We start from the raw sequence: 19589 nt of genomic DNA on the forward strand, positions 1-19589 counted from the left end.
GTTAGTTTTAAATAACAATAAAGGTAATTACTTATCCATTTATCTCAAAACTGAGAAAGAATTGCAACGTTCTGGTAAGTGCTCTGTGACGTGCATTGTGCGGCGTTACAATAAGTATTTGTGACTGGCCTACAGTGAAGCAGTGAATATCAGATTAGCTACAGAACTGCATGTTGACACATGCACTGTAAAGTTTCTGAACATTAAAAAGAAAAAAGGAAAAAACAAACACCATCGCATGTGTTTGTGGTCGAAAATTGTGCATAACAAACTAAGCATTTGCGAAATAAACACACACACACATAGCCTATTTGAATGTTTGAGGGTTAGTAACTGTCACTGTCAGTGTCCTATAACCGGTCACATGCCCTACAGTAGCATGGACTACATCATTTCCAAAATCTTAAATTTCAGATTGAATCAAGATCACAGTGTAAAACTATTTTTGACCTTTCGGTACCACCACGTGACCAGATGCAGGTCATTTCAGTAAACAGGGTCTCCGATTAAATAAGGACACCTGCCCAACAAACCATTGCACAGCATGCACAACAAAACCATTCAAACATTTTCTTTGCTCAGTAAATGCATCTTATTTTATTGTTAAGGGTATATGAAACTATGATGAGTTTGGAGTTTACTGTTTATTGATCCCAAAGGTTACATGCAGTCGCTTTCCAAAAGTAAAATACAAATGAAAATGAAGAGATGCCCCATAGTCCTACAAAAATGCTGTTGATATTAAAACATTGCAATAAAAGAAATTCCATTAAAATCAAACGATGTATGGCCTTTTTTTAAAGAATAAATGTAAACAAACGGAATATGCGACTGAAAAGTCCTGGGTCAATTGCGATCTGAAATAATAACGATATCAAATAATTTTGATATCAACAGTTAAGACGTTTATTAGCGTTTTTATTAACAATACATCATGGCATTACATTCTAAAAAAATACCTCTATCAAGGCCCTCCATTTCAGCTTTGCAAGTAGGTCAGCCGACAAACATCCACAACTCTCTTTGTCCGTTCCTTGTCTCATTTGTTTTTGTTTAATAAGTGTCTGGAGATGTTTTACTCTAAACGTTCATGTACAAGCGTCCTTTGGAAATGGTCCACATGTTTAAGAGCCAAGGTCGACCAAGTTTGATGACATAGGGTTCAGTATAGTGTCGTGTAATGAATGGTGGTGATGTAAGGAATCCGCACTTGGCACTGGGATGGCGCTGGGACCGGGTGGAGGTGCGAGGCCGTGAAGGGACTGAAGCCCGGAGTTTGACGTGAGGAGCAAGGCCGGGCTTGAAGAGGTGTGATCTGGGGTACCAGACGGCGTTTTGTCGTCGTCCGAGCTTCCTAAAATAGTCTTATTTCCATTCATGGAAGACGTTAATGGATTGTGACTGTTTGTGTTCGAGTTCTCATTATTCTCCCTGTGAAAATGATAATTTAGAGTTAGGGTTAGAGCAACATCCGACAACTTTAGTATTCAAAACTATTAATGGGTTTATTATTAAAATTCAGTCTGATGTAAAACCATGTCTCTGACATTACAGAAGCAACTAATAAACTAAACAACTATCTAAAGAAACAAACAAATAAATACTGACTTATAAAACACACATTCTTCTGCTAATAATAATAATAATGTTATTATTCGAATAGGCAAGCTAGCTATTATTTGTATATTTATACACGTATAATAAACAACAACAATTAATATTATTGGGCTATCATTTGAAGACATCGGGTTGGTTCTGTAGGTGTGAATTATTTATATTAGAAATAATTTGTTAGAAAATATTATAAAAAGCGAATAAAAAAAAATATAAATAAAATATGTGTGTACCCGTGAATAGGTCTATATAACGGAGTATCACAATACTAACATACTAAAATATAAATATAAGGCATATACAGATATCAACTGTGTGTACATTTGTGTCTGTATCAATTATTCGTCCTTGACTCCGCACCACTTCCTAATTCGTGTCTATATTAATAATTTACATTAAAGAACGTTTAAGCATTAGAAACCTAATGCAGGAAAACATTATTATAGGCCTAATTATAAACATGGTTTGGAAATGAATCGTCTGGGTTAATCAGTAGAGTGTCACCTACTGATTTATCTAAATTCTCAATCACAACATGTCAAGTAAAGGTTCATGATAAAGTATTAATTAAGTATCGGGAAATGTACGAGCAAGTTTACACTGTGGTTTCAACTTGACTACCTCGCCTGCGGGTGAAACAAGACACCCGTTTAAGTAATATGCAACTGCACACATTCTAAACAAGAATACACGTACAGATAGCTCTTACAATGCGAAAAAAATTCTAGTAATTTCCTATTAATTATCAATAGACTATTTCCCCTAAAGTTATATTACACCTTAATACACACATCACGCTTCATGTCATTTTTAGAAAAGGACATTACAACTACTCCGTTTAAGAAAAGTAGGCATATTTAAAAAAAAAATAACATGAATAAATTTATGCATATAAAATGACCTTAACACTAATGGAGAAAGGATGACATTTAAAGTTACTTTCTGGCCATCTATCTGTGGGAATGTTCTTTTATTTATTTTAATTTTAAGATGGTTATAATAACCGCTGACTTAATGGACATTACACGGCGTGAATGAATGCATTCCATGTAAGGAAAGTGTTGAAGTTACTTTTAAACATGTAATCGAAACTGTTTTTAAGATACAAACTAGTTAGTAACATACTAGACCCGTACCTTTCTTTAGCCTCCGCTGCTCGGTCGCGTTGACGTCTGTTTTTAAACCAGTTACTGACTTGTGTTGTTGTTAGCCCCGTTGCATCTGCTAGTTCCCTCTTCTCCCGCGGGGAAGGGTATGGGTTATGGGTGTACCATTCCCGCAGCACGCTCCTGCTCTTTTCTTTAAAGCAGTAACTTGTCTCCTCGCCGTCCCAAATGGAGCGGGGTAGGGGAAACTTTCTTCGGACGCGGTACTTCCCAACAGCCCCAAGAGGGCGGCCCCGGAGCTTCTCAGCCTCGATATAATGCGCTTTGAGCCACAGCTGCTGCAGCTTCGGATGGTTGTGCGGAGAGAACTGGTGGCTTTCGAGAATCTTATAAAGCTCTCTGAAATTTCCCCTATGAAAAGCGACCACAGCTTTTGCTTTGAGCACACTCTCGTTCTTGTGGAGATGTTCGCAAGCCGGCAGAGACCACAAGAAGCGCCCGAGACGTTCAATGTTTCCACCCTGCTGAAGGACCTCGCAGACGCACGCCACTTGCTCTTGCGTAAAGCCAAATGTGGGAAGCATAGACATGATTTGTCACGAATAAACGTTCACTTTTGTAATTATGTCTGTTTTAACGATGACAGTGACAGTTCTTCAGCAGGTTTTAAGTAAACCCTTTGGGAGACAAAAAATGACTTGTTGGGAAGACGAAATCAAATCCCACTCCGGCCGTAGAGAGGCACAAAACTTTAGATCCGTTCAAGCAAGCATAATACACCATATATCCATCTAAAGCACAAGAGAGAAAGTTGTTCCTCCTTCGCGAGTCTCTCGCCACCTCTTCTATGTCGTTTCAGCATAACGCACTCCCGAAGAAGGACCTCGCTCTCTTGTTTTAATAATATTATTCTAAGCTGGCAAGAAAAGCGATTATGTGAACTGTGATTGGTTGGTTATCTGACCCGGGGATGATGAGGATAAGACAATAGTTTTAGTCAAATTATTTGCCATGGTTACGCTGTCATTCAAGGTAACCTGATATGCTTTGAGGTGGCTCCTTGGGCTGACTGACTGATTATTCCCTTCATTTAGAGCCCGCCCACCGACATCGAAATACAGCCTCGACTTTCCCTGTATAATAAATTTTTTTTGCCCGGGGTTTGACAGACACTTCTAGCAACCAAAGAGCGCTGATCTTTGAGGTAGTGAGGTAGCAGCAGTTGAGATGAGAGCGCCATAGCAAGACTGCGCAGCAGACGCTCTCCAAACCAAGGAGCCGGAGTGTGAGTGACCATAAGCAGACAATCCACCCTACAAACCTTCCACTTTGTAACTTGTTAATCAAATCAAAACTATTTAAGTGTTTGGGAAACTCCCAGAATCCACACACATGGTCTTTCTAATTCTTTATTACTGCTATCAAATGCAATAAAATAAAATCATAATTTGACGCAAACATGTTTTTGCAAGCGCATTCACTATGCCTTTTCCCCCCTGATCAATTCAGGGTTTATCTAAACAGTTGCGCTGTGCTATGCATTATTTAGCAGTTGTTGAGGATAAACAAGGGGGTATGTTTCTCCAAGTGCACACGCGTGAAAGCAAGGCATTATGGACCTGAGTGGAATAGAGTTGGAGGGCGTTTTTAAGTAGTATATAGCGGTATTCAAGGATACACTGTTAGAAAGAACAGCGATTGGGTATCATACCACAAAGGGATAGGAAACACTGCGAGGGACGTTTGTACCGGTAAGACAGCTCAGATTAATTAAAACCGCTGTTGAAAAAAAGTTAATCAAAGTAATAACTGTAATATGTTCATCCTTTTACTAAGTTTTACATTTCTCCGTATGTTAGTGTATATATATTCTGAACCAAAGCCATAGAACATTCGTTTTTTGAAAGTTAACGATGTAAAAACCGCAGATAGGCTATACACAAGTGAGAGAGGCGCATCTTTTAATGATGCCTATTACGCACACCATTATTGGCATATCATCAGTCAGTCTGTAGTCTGAACATTAACTCACCGTGCAGTGTCATAGAGACAAAGTTCTGCTTTAATCTGGAACACTCTCTGATTTCAAATGAATGGTACTTGAGGCCACAAGAAAGTTCAGCAAAATCGCATCTTACATTAAATAAAAAATCCTGACGCTGTTGAGACATGCCAACCTTGTCATAAAGGAGAGTGAAAATTGCTTAGTTTAAGGTCTGGTGTCTTTGCAGTTTTTAGATATCCGTACTGCACTGCTGCAGTAAAGGCCTGTGATGTGGCTTGTTAGTGAAGAAGACTTCAGAAGTTGCATAGAATATTATTCGAAACACGTCAAAGCATGCAACAATCTCTGAGGTCAATATCATGGAAAGATTATAATTAAATTTCCCATACACCCCTTATCTGGTAATTTTGCGCAATATAATTACATAAAGTACAGTGGGTCGCTTTACATGTGTAAATATACTTCTGTACATAATGAAACAAGTAGCCTAATCAATGTTTCCGACGCTTTTTTTGAATAAAATTGTTGTGATCTAAATCATGAATCAAGAAATCTAGAATATATTGATTTCACTATTTTTGACAACAATTATAACTGTAATTATTATTTTTATACAAAAAATAAAATATATAATTAGCCACATAATTATCATTAGCAGTCCTAAAATCTACACTCAGATTAAAGATTACAAAATGATTCTGTACATGCTGAATTTAATGCAATCAGTTTAATGGCTTTTGTAGTTCTCGTGATATGTAAGTAAATAAAAAGCTAAATAAAAATAAATAAAAGCTGAGCTAGTAATGCCAACCTCAGAGACGGTCACTGCCCTTAGAAATGGGTTATTAATATGCCTAAATTGCACTTTGCTGTAAGTAAACATTTCACGTTACTTTGATCTCATTACTTCCATGTGTGCTAATCTAAGTGGACCATTCCTTTGACACAAACTATACCAATATTTGATTTTAAGGATTGCTGATGACAATAAAATATGATGATCAATAAAACATAGCCTATACTTTACAGCTGAAGGCTAAATAGTCAGTTTATTCTGTGATCGACACAAATCGAGGTATTTTACCAATATTTTCGATTTGAGACACTCTGGTGAAACTATAACAATGCAGTCAAGCAATGGAAAACACATACTGAAAGGATTTTGGATGTTGTGTGTGTATGTGTGTGTGGTGGGGGAATGTCAGTGACAGGCCAAATCAAGATGCTCATCTTGCCTTGACACTGTTTGTAAACGGTTTGTTTCTACGGATCAGTTTGATCAGAGCTTGAAGGACCCGCGCTGCTCGTCTGCACGGTGATTATTACAATGCTGATGAATGGGGATCGCGTTTCGTCTAATAGCCGCCCCTGTTTTGACAACCTCCCACAGCTAACCGGAGAGCACGCAGCCGCGACCTCCACTAATTGGACTGATTATTGCAAGATGTTATTTCCTCTCTCGAAAGCGCAGGGTGGCGGCAGTGCGCGGCTGCTCCGTGGCTTGCACCACAAGACCTGATGAGTTGCATTCTTTCAGACTTGTCATGTTTGGCGGAAATAGAAAGAATTAAACCCAGACGTGTGGTGTCAATGCGCGGTTCAGCGCAAGAAAAACAAGACACCCACTATAATTGAAAACTGAAATGTATTAACGTTTCCGCGTGAATTGATAACTAAGTTGAATTTAATAATAAAAAGACATATAAGCGTGCATAATGCTATCAATCACAAGACAGGAAGCGCTGTAGGCCTAACACTTTCCACGTACGTCTAAACACACAAAGATTGAACAAAATGAAAAAATGTACATGCCTACATTTGACACAGTAGTGAGATTCACTAAACTACGCACTCAGAGTTGTATGTATTTATATTATATTTGTTTGGAATGAAAATGATTCCTATTTGTTTACCTTTTGAATGAAAATGCTTAAAATGATAGGTTTGTATATGGGACAAAATTATTTTGAACTTGAATTTGATGAATACAAACAAACAAAATTATTAATGTTACAGCCTGTCCCAATACAAGTACACTTTGTACATGCCATTAATTTTCGGTTGAGAAATAACAGAATTTAAAACTAGATAAATATGGGAATTTTATATCACTCACACTCGCCCTCTGCTAAACAAATCAGAACTATCACAATGAATGTACATTTGATTCAGTTGGAAACGAAATTTGTTATTGGCTCTGGGTAATTTGCTGTTGTAGCCGGATGATGCCCTTTAAAGAGAACGATGATGGCGCCCTTTAGGCAACAAGTGCTTTTCTTCAAATGCGGGTTTGTGGCGTAACCGCTTATTGGTAATATAATTAATGCTACAAATTTCACCCATTCTGACTGTCCCCGTACATTTAACTATCTGAAACTATTAGGAATTGTTCTGTCTGTTAGTGCACAATTTATTGTGACGTGCACTGATTTTTGTGCTCCCAGGAGACTGGGGTCGCGCCTGACATGCGGCGAATCTCTGCACAGCAGCAGTTGTTGTCTCTCAAGTCGTTCTAAACGCCAGATGCGCCAGAACGCTCAACTCAAGAATGCAGAAATGCAAATTAGAGATTAGCTCAAAATGCTGCCCATGTCAATGTTCATTCGTTATTATGATACATGATGGCAATAATAAGCACGTACCTATGCATAAAATGTTACTTAAATCAATACATATTAAAACCATCTAAAGGTAAATAATAAATATTTGAGAATACGCGTGAAACAAACGGCAAGACGGCTAATCAGTAGATGAAACTGCCAAATAAATAATAAAATAAATAATAAAATAAAATAAATAAATAAATAAAAACCAGGTAAATTCAATGCTCAAATTTCACTCGATATTGTAGTATATGCATATTAGAAATAATCCAATGTGAAAAAAAAATACCATGTTAGTTAGTTTATTTTGCTCTTTATTTTTTTAACAAACTTGAATAAAAAAGTAACATTTGCCATTTATAGTTTTACAAAGATAAAAAATAAATAGAAAAGTATTTAGGAAGTTGTTGGCCGTGCGTGTACATAAATATCAACTGTCTGCATTAAAAAATATTGTGGCACGAAATATGACAGTTTTAGATTTAATACATCATATCAGCAATTATATAAATGTTAAACGCGTGCATCGGTTATTGACTTATCCAGGACCAACCTATGATTATCACTGTAGCCTATAACATTAATGATAAAACATTCAATAGAAAATTGTAGATTTAGAAGTACTCTGTGATTTCCTACAGATTACATGACTATATTTATCAAATAAATAAAAAAATAAAACACCAACAGCTGTATGGAGTGAGGCAGAAGGTTACATGAAATCCCCAGACTAATTTACTGTTGTCCTGGATGGTGTGATGTTTTGCTTGTTTTTAATGTTGGTTATTTTTCCAAATGTATTCAATTCAGTTACCATATGTAACTGAATTTAGTAACCAGACCAAGTGTTTTTAAAGCAATCATACCATAGTTTCTTTCCTTTTTTTTCAACTACTGTAGAATTTTCTATAACTATATTAAATAATTTAGTCTATTTAGGACATAAACTGCTGCATTTGTAGAATAAATAAGAAGGCAATATGAAACCACATATTGTAAAGATTATGTGGCAATTGTTTGCATTTTGGGTAGATGTGTATACACACGTTTATATCATTGGCTCTCTGTACATGGATGATTTAACACAGATCATCAGGTTGAAGAAACACCTGTGTTTAGGATTGAACATTTACAATGTGATTGATGTTATTTATATGCACTTGTAGACAAAGTACAGCAATGAACCAGGATGTGAGAGCATTTCAGGCACTTCTTGCAAAAAGCAAATCTAACCTTAATGAAAATAATATATCTAAGTTTTAACTTTAAGTGAGATTTATTTTCCATGATGTCAACAAGAAACCAAACACTGGTTAGTTTGGTCTCAGAAAATAATTTTGATAAAACACTGTTTATTAAAGCCACCTTGGTTTATGAATATAGAACTAAAACTACTGAAACATTCTATATTTTTAAAAATGTCGTCACTGTCAAAGTGTGTCGAAAATAAGGATACTGTCTTGGTTAAACAACTGAATATTCCTGATTACATTGTGTGTGGGAATGTTAAATATATTTTAAAATATGTTATACATGCAACCAGTCCTAATATATTCAGCGTTTTCATTTTCTTAGTATTATATCAACCATAGTATGGTTTTGGCAACAGGATGAACATTCAAGAGAGAGCATGTGTGTGTCTGTGTGTGTTGATGTGCTTGTGTGTGTGTGTGTGTGTTGGGGGGGGGGGGATTAGCCTTTTCATAGATATGATTACAAATTAAAAACAATGTTTTCTTCAGGTTGTGAAAACTGGTTTCTTCAGATCTTCAAATTATTATTTTTTTTCATTAAAATGTTTTCATTGTGTTTATTCTTAAAAAAGGCAACATCTAAAGAATATATTTCATTAAATTGTTTGAACATAAGCCAATATACTCAGACTTTGCAAGCCTTAGTCCTTTACAATACAATAATCTCCATTATAATGAAAAATTGTCACACATGATAGACAGCATGATGTTTATTGTTTGACTGTTTACATTGTAAATGTAACCATAGCTTATAGGGAAACTGTTAATACCATCAGAGTGCAAAAATAAGACTGTTAGTGGCTGGTTTAACCATACTACCCTCTTTGTTAGTTATTTTGCAAGCACAAGCTTAAAAAACCTGTTTTGCTTTCATGTTTATATGGGGTTGAATTTAGGAGGATTTTAGATTTCAGACCAAAACTACAAAACACTGTTCCCTGACAAAAACGTGCAGCAGAAAAGTGTCAAATTTTGTAGCAAAATGGTGACAAATTTCATAAAATTTACTCCTTTTCCTCCTCCATTCTGATCAGATGGCTAATTAATCCAACCAATTCAAACTGTTAATGTCACAATGAGTATAAGCAAATACATTTGCTCTGCAGGAACAGAACAATATACATTTATACACACCATGTCTGAAAATAACGATGAAACAAATGAAAAAAAAATATATATATAAAAATACAATACAGGACAGCAACAACTCAGCCATCATATTCATGATTGAGTGTAACAGTGTGTGTGGCAGCTGGAGCAGATGTTTGGACAGTAGAGCAGTCCTCAACAGTCACGCATTAAAGAGGACTTTACACCCACAGGTCAGGATAAAAGATAAAAGCTATGATGGCTGTGAGATGGTGCACAGTAGAAAGAAGTGTCTGAATATGTTACAAACGACCAAGAGGAGAGTGAACAGCTGGCTTTATACATAAAATATATGCTTTAATTTCTTCATTAGAATTATTAAAGAACAATTATATCACATTTAATTACACCTGTACAATTTATCTAAAGGTATTATTTATTTTTCCTGTTACCCTTTAAAGACTTAAAGGGATTGTTTACCCAAACATGAACATTTTCATTGTGTGAAACAATCTTATATGATACTTAAATGAGAAAATAATGTCAGCATTTTCATTTTTGGGTGAACTACTTCTTTAAGATAAAGCCTGTGGCTAAGTTGTTTATGTTCCTGTATGAAGCTATGACCGAGTATCAAATACAAGCATTAAAAAAAAAAATTTTTTTTAAAGGAGAGCATTTGGATATTTATTGTTGCCCAGTATGCTTATGGCTTCCTGCAGACCCCTGTCTGAGTCTCACCTGAGGGAGAGAGAAATGGGGGTCATGATTATGGTCTGCTGGCCAGCCGTGGCCCATCCTGATAGAGACATTATCCCAAAGCCGTATTTACATCAATTATAGTAATATTATCAATAAAAAAAGGAAAAAAAAGGCACCTTTCAGTAACTCAGTCCAGACAAGTGTCTAAGCAGCTGTTCAGAGGCTTCCTGGCATCCTGTGAAGGGCTGATGGGGGAAGACTTGGTCTGCACTGGAGGAGATGTGCAGTTCTCCAGCAAAGACCAAGCTCTAATTAGGTTCAGATATGGTTAAAGGGACAGTTGACCCCAAAATGAAAATTCTGTTAGAATTTATTCACTCTCATGTCGTTCCAAACCTGTATGAATGTTTCTTCTACAGAACATAAAATTGGTCCATACGGTGAAAGTGATGGGGGAACAGTGCTGTTTTTGACCCATTTGACTTGACCATTGTAACAGCTGAAATATTCTTTAAAATATTTTATGAGGGTGAGTAAATGATTTTTATTTTTAATGTTTTGCCTGAACTGTCCCTTTAACAATATATGGCTTTAAGTTTTCACCGTTGTGTGGTTACTAAACATCAATATTGTCCTCTAGAGACAATGGTTTTGATTTCAGTGCCTATAGTAAGCAACACCTCACAGAACTGTCGAGGCAGCAGATTACAAGGTACAACCAATACTGATATCGACATGTCTGTATTTGTTGAGATAACCTCACAGTCATGATGTGATGTGATACGAATGATGAAAAGATAAGGCTCTGAGAGGAACTTTAATATTCAAAGAGGGAAGTGACTGGTACTGGGTACATTTTAGGGTCTGTAATTGGCAATAACCCTGAATGTTCCTCTCCCACCACCGCAGTAAAACAAAAAGGTGAAATTATTGAGAATTATTACATTCTTGTGTCTTTTAAAGGGTCAAAGGGGTTCAGAGTCAATATGCCTATAGAACGCATGCCTTCCCTTGACTAAAATCACTTTTTGAAAAGCAGACAGAGTGCAGGCCTGCACATTAAAACAATATATATACATCCAGCCATGTATATGTGGGGCCGTGGTGTTTCCCAGCTGACCTCTCTGTTACAGGCCAGCTGCTTTCTGCATTCGTCCTGCTCTCCAGTTCCATCCTGATATTTCCTCTTCCTGTCATTGAATAATAATCCTAAAGCAACCAGAAAATTAGCATTCACTTTCCATCAGATCAGTTCCCTTTTTAAAAAATGCACAGATTGCAAGTGTTCTTATATTATTAGCAATTTTTTGGTGTTATGGTGGTGGAGGGGGTGTTGTTTTGTTTATTATTATTCTTAGCGAGAGGGGTACTGTCCTTCTAATGGTTTCTTTGGATGCCATATGTCCTTCATGTCAGCTAAGATTCTACAGTTACAGTTCAGGTTGGTGTGAAAGACAGACAAGTTGTATAATAAGAGGCCTTGGGGCTTTTTTAAGCAGATCTCACCATCTTGCATTACCATCAATAAATTCAACCCTGCAATAGTGCTGACATAAATTAGGGGCCCTGTTCTCCTGTAACTGTACTTCCAAAGGTGTCATTGTTCAGAGGTGCATTTGCAGCCTTGCAGTTCCACAATAAAACGGCAACTTCTTCAACAAATGCCTCCTCTTCTTGGGTCACTGATAGTGAAAGGCTCTTAAAATTTATATTCACCAATGGAGCGGAAAAGCAAGCACAACATTGGAGTTTGATGTTTTGGCAAACTCATTATTGCTCTCTTCTTTGAGGGGGTGTTAGAGTGTTTATTGCAGTCATGGGCATCAATGGTGTTATTTCCTGGCCTAGTGCGGTTTTTGTATGCCTGCAAATGACTATGGAGAGCAGGGTATTAATTTGAGGATGCAATGTTGGCTTATTTTCAAGTTCAGATCCACTCATGCCTTACAATTCTTTTCCGTGAAGTAACATCTTCAAAATACCGATTTCATCCATCTACACTGTTTTCATGTGATATGTAAAAAAAAAAAAAAAAAATTCCAGAACAGTGTCTGTACCATCACGAAGTGACAAAAAAGTTTGACTGATAAATTACAGCCAAAAGATCAAAAGGCAAAACTTAAAATGCCCATTTTTATTTATAATCATCAACAACAACAACAATAAATTAAAATAAATACAAATAATATAAAAATAATAAAATATATTATTAAAGTTTATATAATAATAACAATAATTATTATTATTATTACCAAAATCTTTGTTTTTCTTTATTTCTTTCTTTATTTTTTAAATAAACAGTTGGGCTGTAAACAGTGTCCTTTCTGGAAACAAGCACTTAAAACCTCTCTTTTGGATCAGCAGATTTGTAGTTTTTGTCCGGTCTAATCTAGTCACTAATTCAATCATTTAGAACTGCTTGGAACAGGAAAGGAAGACGTTGACTTAGTTGAGAAAAGCATAAATGGAAGATTATGTAAGTCAATACTAAATAAATGAAGATAGGCCTTCACCTGTTTTTCACCTTTTAAATTCGCCACAGCTTTCAATGCTGCATTTATTAAAGACAGGATCTATTTTGTTTCCTTGATTTTCACATTTTAAAAAGACAACATTTTGCAGGACTCTGCATACAGAAGGGCTTGTTCTGTCAGGGCTTGTTCTGTGAGCTGCGAAAGGCCTCGGAGCAGGTTAGAAAGAGTGAGAACCAGCCATTGAGTGAGCCCTCCAAGAGAAATAAAAAACACCCACTCCTCATACGTTTGGTCAAACATAGGTTCAGCCAAGAGGAGGCTGGCAACCTGCCCATCCGAAGCTCAAGCGACTCGCTCAGTCAGGTTATCAGCGGCGACCACCACACGAAACAAGCGGGCACCAGGCACAAGAAGTTCCAGATGGTAGAGGGTGGGAAGGCGAGTAACACAGAACTGATCACAGGAAAGGTCAGGAAGAAAATGAAGGAACAAGTAAGGACACAGTATCTTCTTTTCGAGAATCTGTATGTTTATTTTTATTTTTTTAATGGCTGCAACCAAAGCTTTGCTGCTTTTCCGATGAATGACAGGCAAGCGGAGCAAAGCTGACATTGTTGAAGTATGAATTTCACCATTTGCCTTTTTTGCAAAACACCAAGTCAGATCAGTCCCTCTTGATTGGCAAGAAGGGCTTGTCCTGCATTCGACCTGCCGACAGAACAGGGGGGTTTTATTGGCGAATCAAGTTCAATTTATAAAAGCTGTTCTACGTAATTCATAGGATTTAATTCCAAAAATATGCATTGGGATGAAGTTATACACTTTATGACCCCTGGTATCTTACTTTTGCAACTACAACTTTCACACATACACTGAACAAAATTATAAACGCAACACTTTTGTTTTTGCTCCCATTTTTCATGAGCTGAATTCAAAGATCTAAGACTTTTTCTATGTACACAAAAAGCCTATTTCTCTCAAATATTGTTCACAAATCTGTCTAAATCTGTGTTAGTGAGCACTTTTCCTTTGCCGAGATAATCCATCCACCTCACAGGTGTGGCATAGCAAGATGCTGATTAGACAGCATGATTATTGCACAGGTGTGCCTTAGGCTGGCCACAATAAAAGGCCACTCTAAAATGTGCAGTTTTATCACATAGCACACACAGATGTCGCAAGTTTTGAGGGAGCATGCAATTGGCATGCTGACGGCAGGAATGTCCACCAGAGCTGTTGCCCATGAATTGAATGTTCATTTCTCTACCATAAGCCGTCTCCAAAGGCATTTCAGAGAATTTGGCAGTACATCCAACCGGCCTCACAACTGCAGACCACATATAACCACACCAGCCCAGGACCTCCACATCCAGCATCTTCACCTCCAAGATCATCTGCGACCAACCACCCAGAGAGCTGCTGCAACAATCGGTTTGCATAACCAAAGAATTTCTGCACAAACTGTCAGAAACCGTCTCAGGGACGCTCATCTGCATGGTCGCCATCCTCATCGGGGTCTCGACCTGACTGCAATTCATCGTCGTAACCGACTTGAGTGGGCAAATGCTCACATTTGATGGCGTCTGGCACTTTGGAGAGGTGTTCTCTTCATGGATGAATCCCAGTTTTTTCTGTACAGGGCAGATGGCAGACAGTGTGTATGGTGTCGTGTGGGTGAGTGGTTTGCTGATATTAACGTTGTGGATTGAGTGGCCCATGGTGGTGGTGGGGTTATGGTATGGGCAGGCGTATGATATGGACAGCGAACACAGGTGCATTTTATTAAAGGCATTTTGAATGCACAGAGATACCGTAACAAGATCCTGAGGCCCATTGTTGTGTCATTCATCTACGACCATCACCTCATGTTGCAGCATGATAATGCATGGCCCCATGTTGCAAGGATCTGTACACAATTCCTGGAAGCTGAAAACATCCCAGTTCTTGCATGGCCAGCATACTCACCGGACATGTCACCCATTAAGCATGTTTGGGATGCTCTGGATCGGCATTTACGACAGCATGTTCCAGTTCCTGCTAATATCCAGCTTTGCTTCAACTTCGCACAGCATTTGAAGAGGAGTGGACAAACATTCCACAGGCCAGCAACCTGATCAACTCTATGCGAAGGAGATGTGTTGCACTGCGTGAGGCAAATGGTGGTCACACCAGATACTGACTAAGTTTCGGACCCCCCGGACCCCCCAATACAGTAAAACTTCACATTTTAGAGTGTCCTTTTATTGTGGCCAGCCTAAGGCACACCTGTGCAATAATCATGCTGTCTAATCAGCATCTTGATATGCCACACCTTTATAGTGTTGCGTTTATAATTTTGTTCAGTGTAAAAGTGAATGATGCAAATTTATAACAAAACAGTACTTAGTAAACATCTAAGTATATGGGAAATGACAAGAAGTACAGAGTATTCAGAAATGCCATTGCATTGTACATTTGAATTGAGAGCAGAGGGAAAAGTAAAAGAGAGCAAAAGAGATGTTCTGTGTCTGGTCTTGATCCCAGTCTAAAGGAGTTCCTCCTCCTGCCCTCTCTGAGCAGGCTAAAGAGCTCAGAGCTGTTGTGACATCTCAGTGATTGATAGGTAAAATGAGACCCATCCTGTAATAAAAGCAATGTCCATGCAACAAAAGGCAGGATTTTAAAATCCTAAGTCAATACAGAACATTTATCCCACTAGAGGGACAGCAAAGGAAAAAGAGGATAAACCCTGGAGAGAAAAAAATAAAGAATCCGTCATGAAAGAAAGAATGAAGTATTACGTGAATAGTTGGTTTATGTGAGTTGGTCATCTGGATAATAGACGGGGCACTGCAGAATCATGCTGACCAGATATTCTATAACCCTCAGGCTATAAAATCCAGGTCTGGAATCAATCTGCGATTTTATAGTCGCCCTGTTTCTGCTCTGTGTTGTTTTTATCAGTGAAAGGATGATACATTTTTGCGCTCTACCTGCTCACATGCACTTCACTGGAGTGCTGAAATGCTACAGCAGTAATAAATAGCTGCTGTAGCTTTAGAGCTTGTCATCAGCATTCAGACGGGTCTCTAGGAGTTCACTGGTTCAAAAACAGTTTTGACCAATCCAGAGACATAAAACAAGTTGGATTTTACCCATCCATCCGTCCATCTATTATATGCCATACAGACTTCAACATGCACAGGAACTTCTAGCCATTAACATCTTCCACATTCTTTCTCAGACCGTCTCAAACTATGAATTGTGAATCACGTCTCGACTCCTCGGTTAAACAAGTGCGACAACACCTACATGTCTTCAGAATCTATGTAACAGCAGCATGCGATCACTGAAGCAGACCTGCTCCTGGCTGCAGTTTTCAACACATGCACGCACCTACACAGATGTCTCATTGTTCCTTAGTTGCTTGCTCAGTGTGCTTAATTAAAGCTGAACTGCGGGAATGTCCTCACAACGCTGAGGGAAAAAACACTCTTCTCCCTTCTGCTCGGCCGGTCTCTGTCTTTTATCAACCTGTTAAAAAAAAAAAAAATCAAGCCTCTCCCTCGGTACTTAGTCTTCAATAGCATGCAACAAATAAATTGGAGATGAAGACCAGCACATATTCATGTCAGCTATATTTCATGTTTCATATTTCCTAATGACTTCATGACTTTTGGAAATATAAACTAGTCTGGGAAGTGACAAAAGCCAATTGAATATGAATTATGGCTCTATGTTAAATTTACAGACCTTTTTCATTTTTTAACTGCAGCTACACTTTTTCTCATTTTGGTTTCCCTCCATCTCTTATTATTATTATTATTATTATTTTTTTTTTTTACCATTGTTGCTCTAGTTCATTCAACACCAGGGTCAACCTACAGCTTGTCTGGTGGTAAAGGTTATCTTATCAGCTCATGTTCAGTTTGAGTGACCAACTCAGTGGGTGGACTGAGGTATTTGTAAAGTGATCATAGCAGCAGAGTTCTAGTTCACAGAGATAACAAGCCATCTGCTGCTCATCCAATGTGCCTCATGAGTCAGCTAATGCTTTGGCACCAGCCTCATCCACAACAAAGAACAGTTTAACAAGGTATCAAACATGCCTGGCCCAGACAGGTGTGATGGCTTCATGTGTAGCACGCATTTGTAAATATTAGTTTGTTTTTCTCAGTTGCTAAGGCACAATTTCCAAAACAATAACACATTTCTCAAAAATATGACCACAAAACCAAAACCGCAACTGCAAACCTATTTTACAACAGAATCTATTTCAATAGGCTTTTATGAAGAAACAAAACACTGCAGCGAACTACTGCCATTGTTTGAATCTGTGTCATGTTTGATGCAAGTTCAACAGTGTAAATTGGTCTGGTTGGCCAAAACTTTTTACTACAATGAATCTACATCAATTACAGTACTAGGATGCAGTTAATAAATGCATCAATTGTACACAATGACTCATAGTTGTGCTTATAATATTGTTCTTGGAGTATAAAGAATCAACTGAGGAATAGTATTTTTACTACTGGAAAAACAACTTTGGATGCGAATAAGCACAGCATTAAATATATATGTATATCTAAACAAAAAATTCTGAATGTGCTATACTGTAAATCATTTTGAATGAAAACTGTTAAAGATACACAATTCTGTAAAAATATTTTGCCAAACAGGTGAAAATTGGTGATAAAAAATTTCAAACCAATTTCGAATCAAATTTACATCACAGACAATGTTACTTGATCTGGCAAGATAGCAAAAGTAGCCTTTTCAGGCAAGACTCCACGCTAATGTTCTCAGCAGCCATCCTCCACTGTCTGGAGAAGATTTTTGTGCTCACTTGGATTTCTGTCATACGACAAAAGAACATGATCAGATCTCAGCAGAGACAACCATTCTCACTGGCCTTTCTCTCCCTGCTTTACAGTATTTCTACTCTACCTTTAATTTGTGGTGACATATGTCGGACCCCTCCAATCATTTAGTCCACTTAAACACCTGCCCCTTTCTTACAATTAACTACAAGCTCATATTTGGATCTTCCTCCATTCAGTCAACAATCAGCAGAACCAAATCATTACATTGCATTACATATGTTCTTATCTGATAATCCTTTTCACTCTGTTGTACATCACAATACTGAAGAAATGATCTGTCATTTTTTCCATTACATCACGACTGTAATCTTACTAATGCTTGCTAATGTACACTAAGTCCACATAAATCTGAAAAGTGAAATCTTCTCACATAGAGGTCCTAAAGTCACAGACACTGTTCACAGCGCTGGTCTGAACTCCTCTTCACAGCAGCTTGACCTGCTGGCCAGCATCTGTTCAGGTCCTGTGAGGCTAGTGCTACTGAAATTCTTATTAAAGTGGACATTAACAAGGCGGCGTACCAGCCAAATGCCTTGTAACTTGGACGAGCAAGGTGTCGAGATCATTAATTTTAACAAGGAGAGCCGATAATAATCTCATTGGAGCTCTTATTTTACTGACACTGCTCTCCTGGGCTAGTCCATGACTTGGATACAAGGATAAAACCCTCAATTTATCAAAGCAACACAGCTTGGACTCATTACATATCGGTATTAGCTTAAGCTCTATTACAGTATGCAGAATGCAGATTCCCAAACTCCTGAAAGCGGCTGTCATTGGAATTTTAATTGACTAACATGAAGGAGGTTGTAATATTTATCCAACCCATCTATCTTCTCCCTCACCTTCCTCGTATCTACCTCTCTGGTTCTATGGAACAATAAAATTGTCTGGATTTAAGTTATGGCAAGTTTTTGAAGTGCTACAGGCGCCCGTAAATTTGGCGGGCACCTTTGGGAGCTGCTGCAGCGGAGCTGGCTGTGCCACTATTTCATAGCCTGGGTGATTCATGGCTCTCCATGTCATTCCCACAGAGGTCCTGTAAATCTAAACTCATGCTGCCGTCATTAGGGAACAGGGGGCTGTTGAGCAGAGGCCCAAGGGCCACTTCACATGGACTAACGCTTTTGGTCATTTCACTGCTCTTCACATTTCATCTAGTGATCCCTTCCCAGCCAGACAGGCTTTGGTGGACTGTGACCATAGAGCTTCGCCTACTCACACGTCTGGCCTTGGTTCTCCCTTGCCAACGGCAGCTGTCCTACATGCTCGTAAAAATCATATTCCTATTAGGCTATAAAAAGGTTTTGCAACAAATGCACCATTTCATAGGCTTGAAAGAAAGGGAAATGTCAGTGGGAGAGTAAAACTGAGTTATTGCTTTCAGTTTGAAAAAAAGCAGCAACAAGAAACTGATAGAATATAAGGAAAGAAAAAAGAAGAAAGAAAATATAGGAGGATAAGACTAGAAGGCCCAGGAGGGGTGTGCACGGTCTTTGTACGTTTCTTATACAAGCTCCTGAGCTCTTTGTTGTAGACACCTGTGCACATCTAATGTTTCAGCGAGTCTCTAAAAAATAAACGCACAGCTCCGATCTCTTAATCCACATAGCTCCGTGGAGCATGGTCACATGATGATGGTGCGCCATGGTGGTAGGGGTGCATGGGAGGGGTGGCAGCTTAATCTTTTTTAATTCAAATCAAGGAGGTCCCTGGTGGGACTCAGGGATGATACCCTATCCGCTGCAATCAGGCTGACCTCCACTTCGGGCGCGCTCTAAATGATTAATGGAGCTGCCTTCCCACTGGTTTCCACGGCAACTGGTAACCGGATAGCCCACAGGAATTCGGCTGCCCGCCCAAGTGAGCGCCAAGGGAGGA

General features: G+C 38.3%; 1 protein-coding gene across 1 annotated transcript; it reads right to left on the reverse strand.

Moving 5' to 3' along the window:
• Positions 1-553: 553 nt before the first annotated feature.
• LOC109070973 (homeobox protein SIX2) lies at positions 554-3623 on the reverse strand. The gene is made up of 2 exons (XM_019087459.2): positions 2751-3623; positions 554-1431 (listed from the first exon to the last, which is right to left on the reverse strand). Exons 1-2 carry the CDS (start codon positions 3308-3310, stop codon positions 1125-1127), a joined length of 867 nt encoding a protein of 288 aa, XP_018943004.1. The 5' UTR covers positions 3311-3623; the 3' UTR covers positions 554-1124.
• Positions 3624-19589: the final 15966 nt, after the last annotated feature.

Source organism: Cyprinus carpio, chromosome A13 (genome assembly GCF_018340385.1).
Source record: "Cyprinus carpio isolate SPL01 chromosome A13, ASM1834038v1, whole genome shotgun sequence".
NCBI classification, from domain to species: domain Eukaryota; kingdom Metazoa; phylum Chordata; class Actinopteri; order Cypriniformes; family Cyprinidae; genus Cyprinus; species Cyprinus carpio.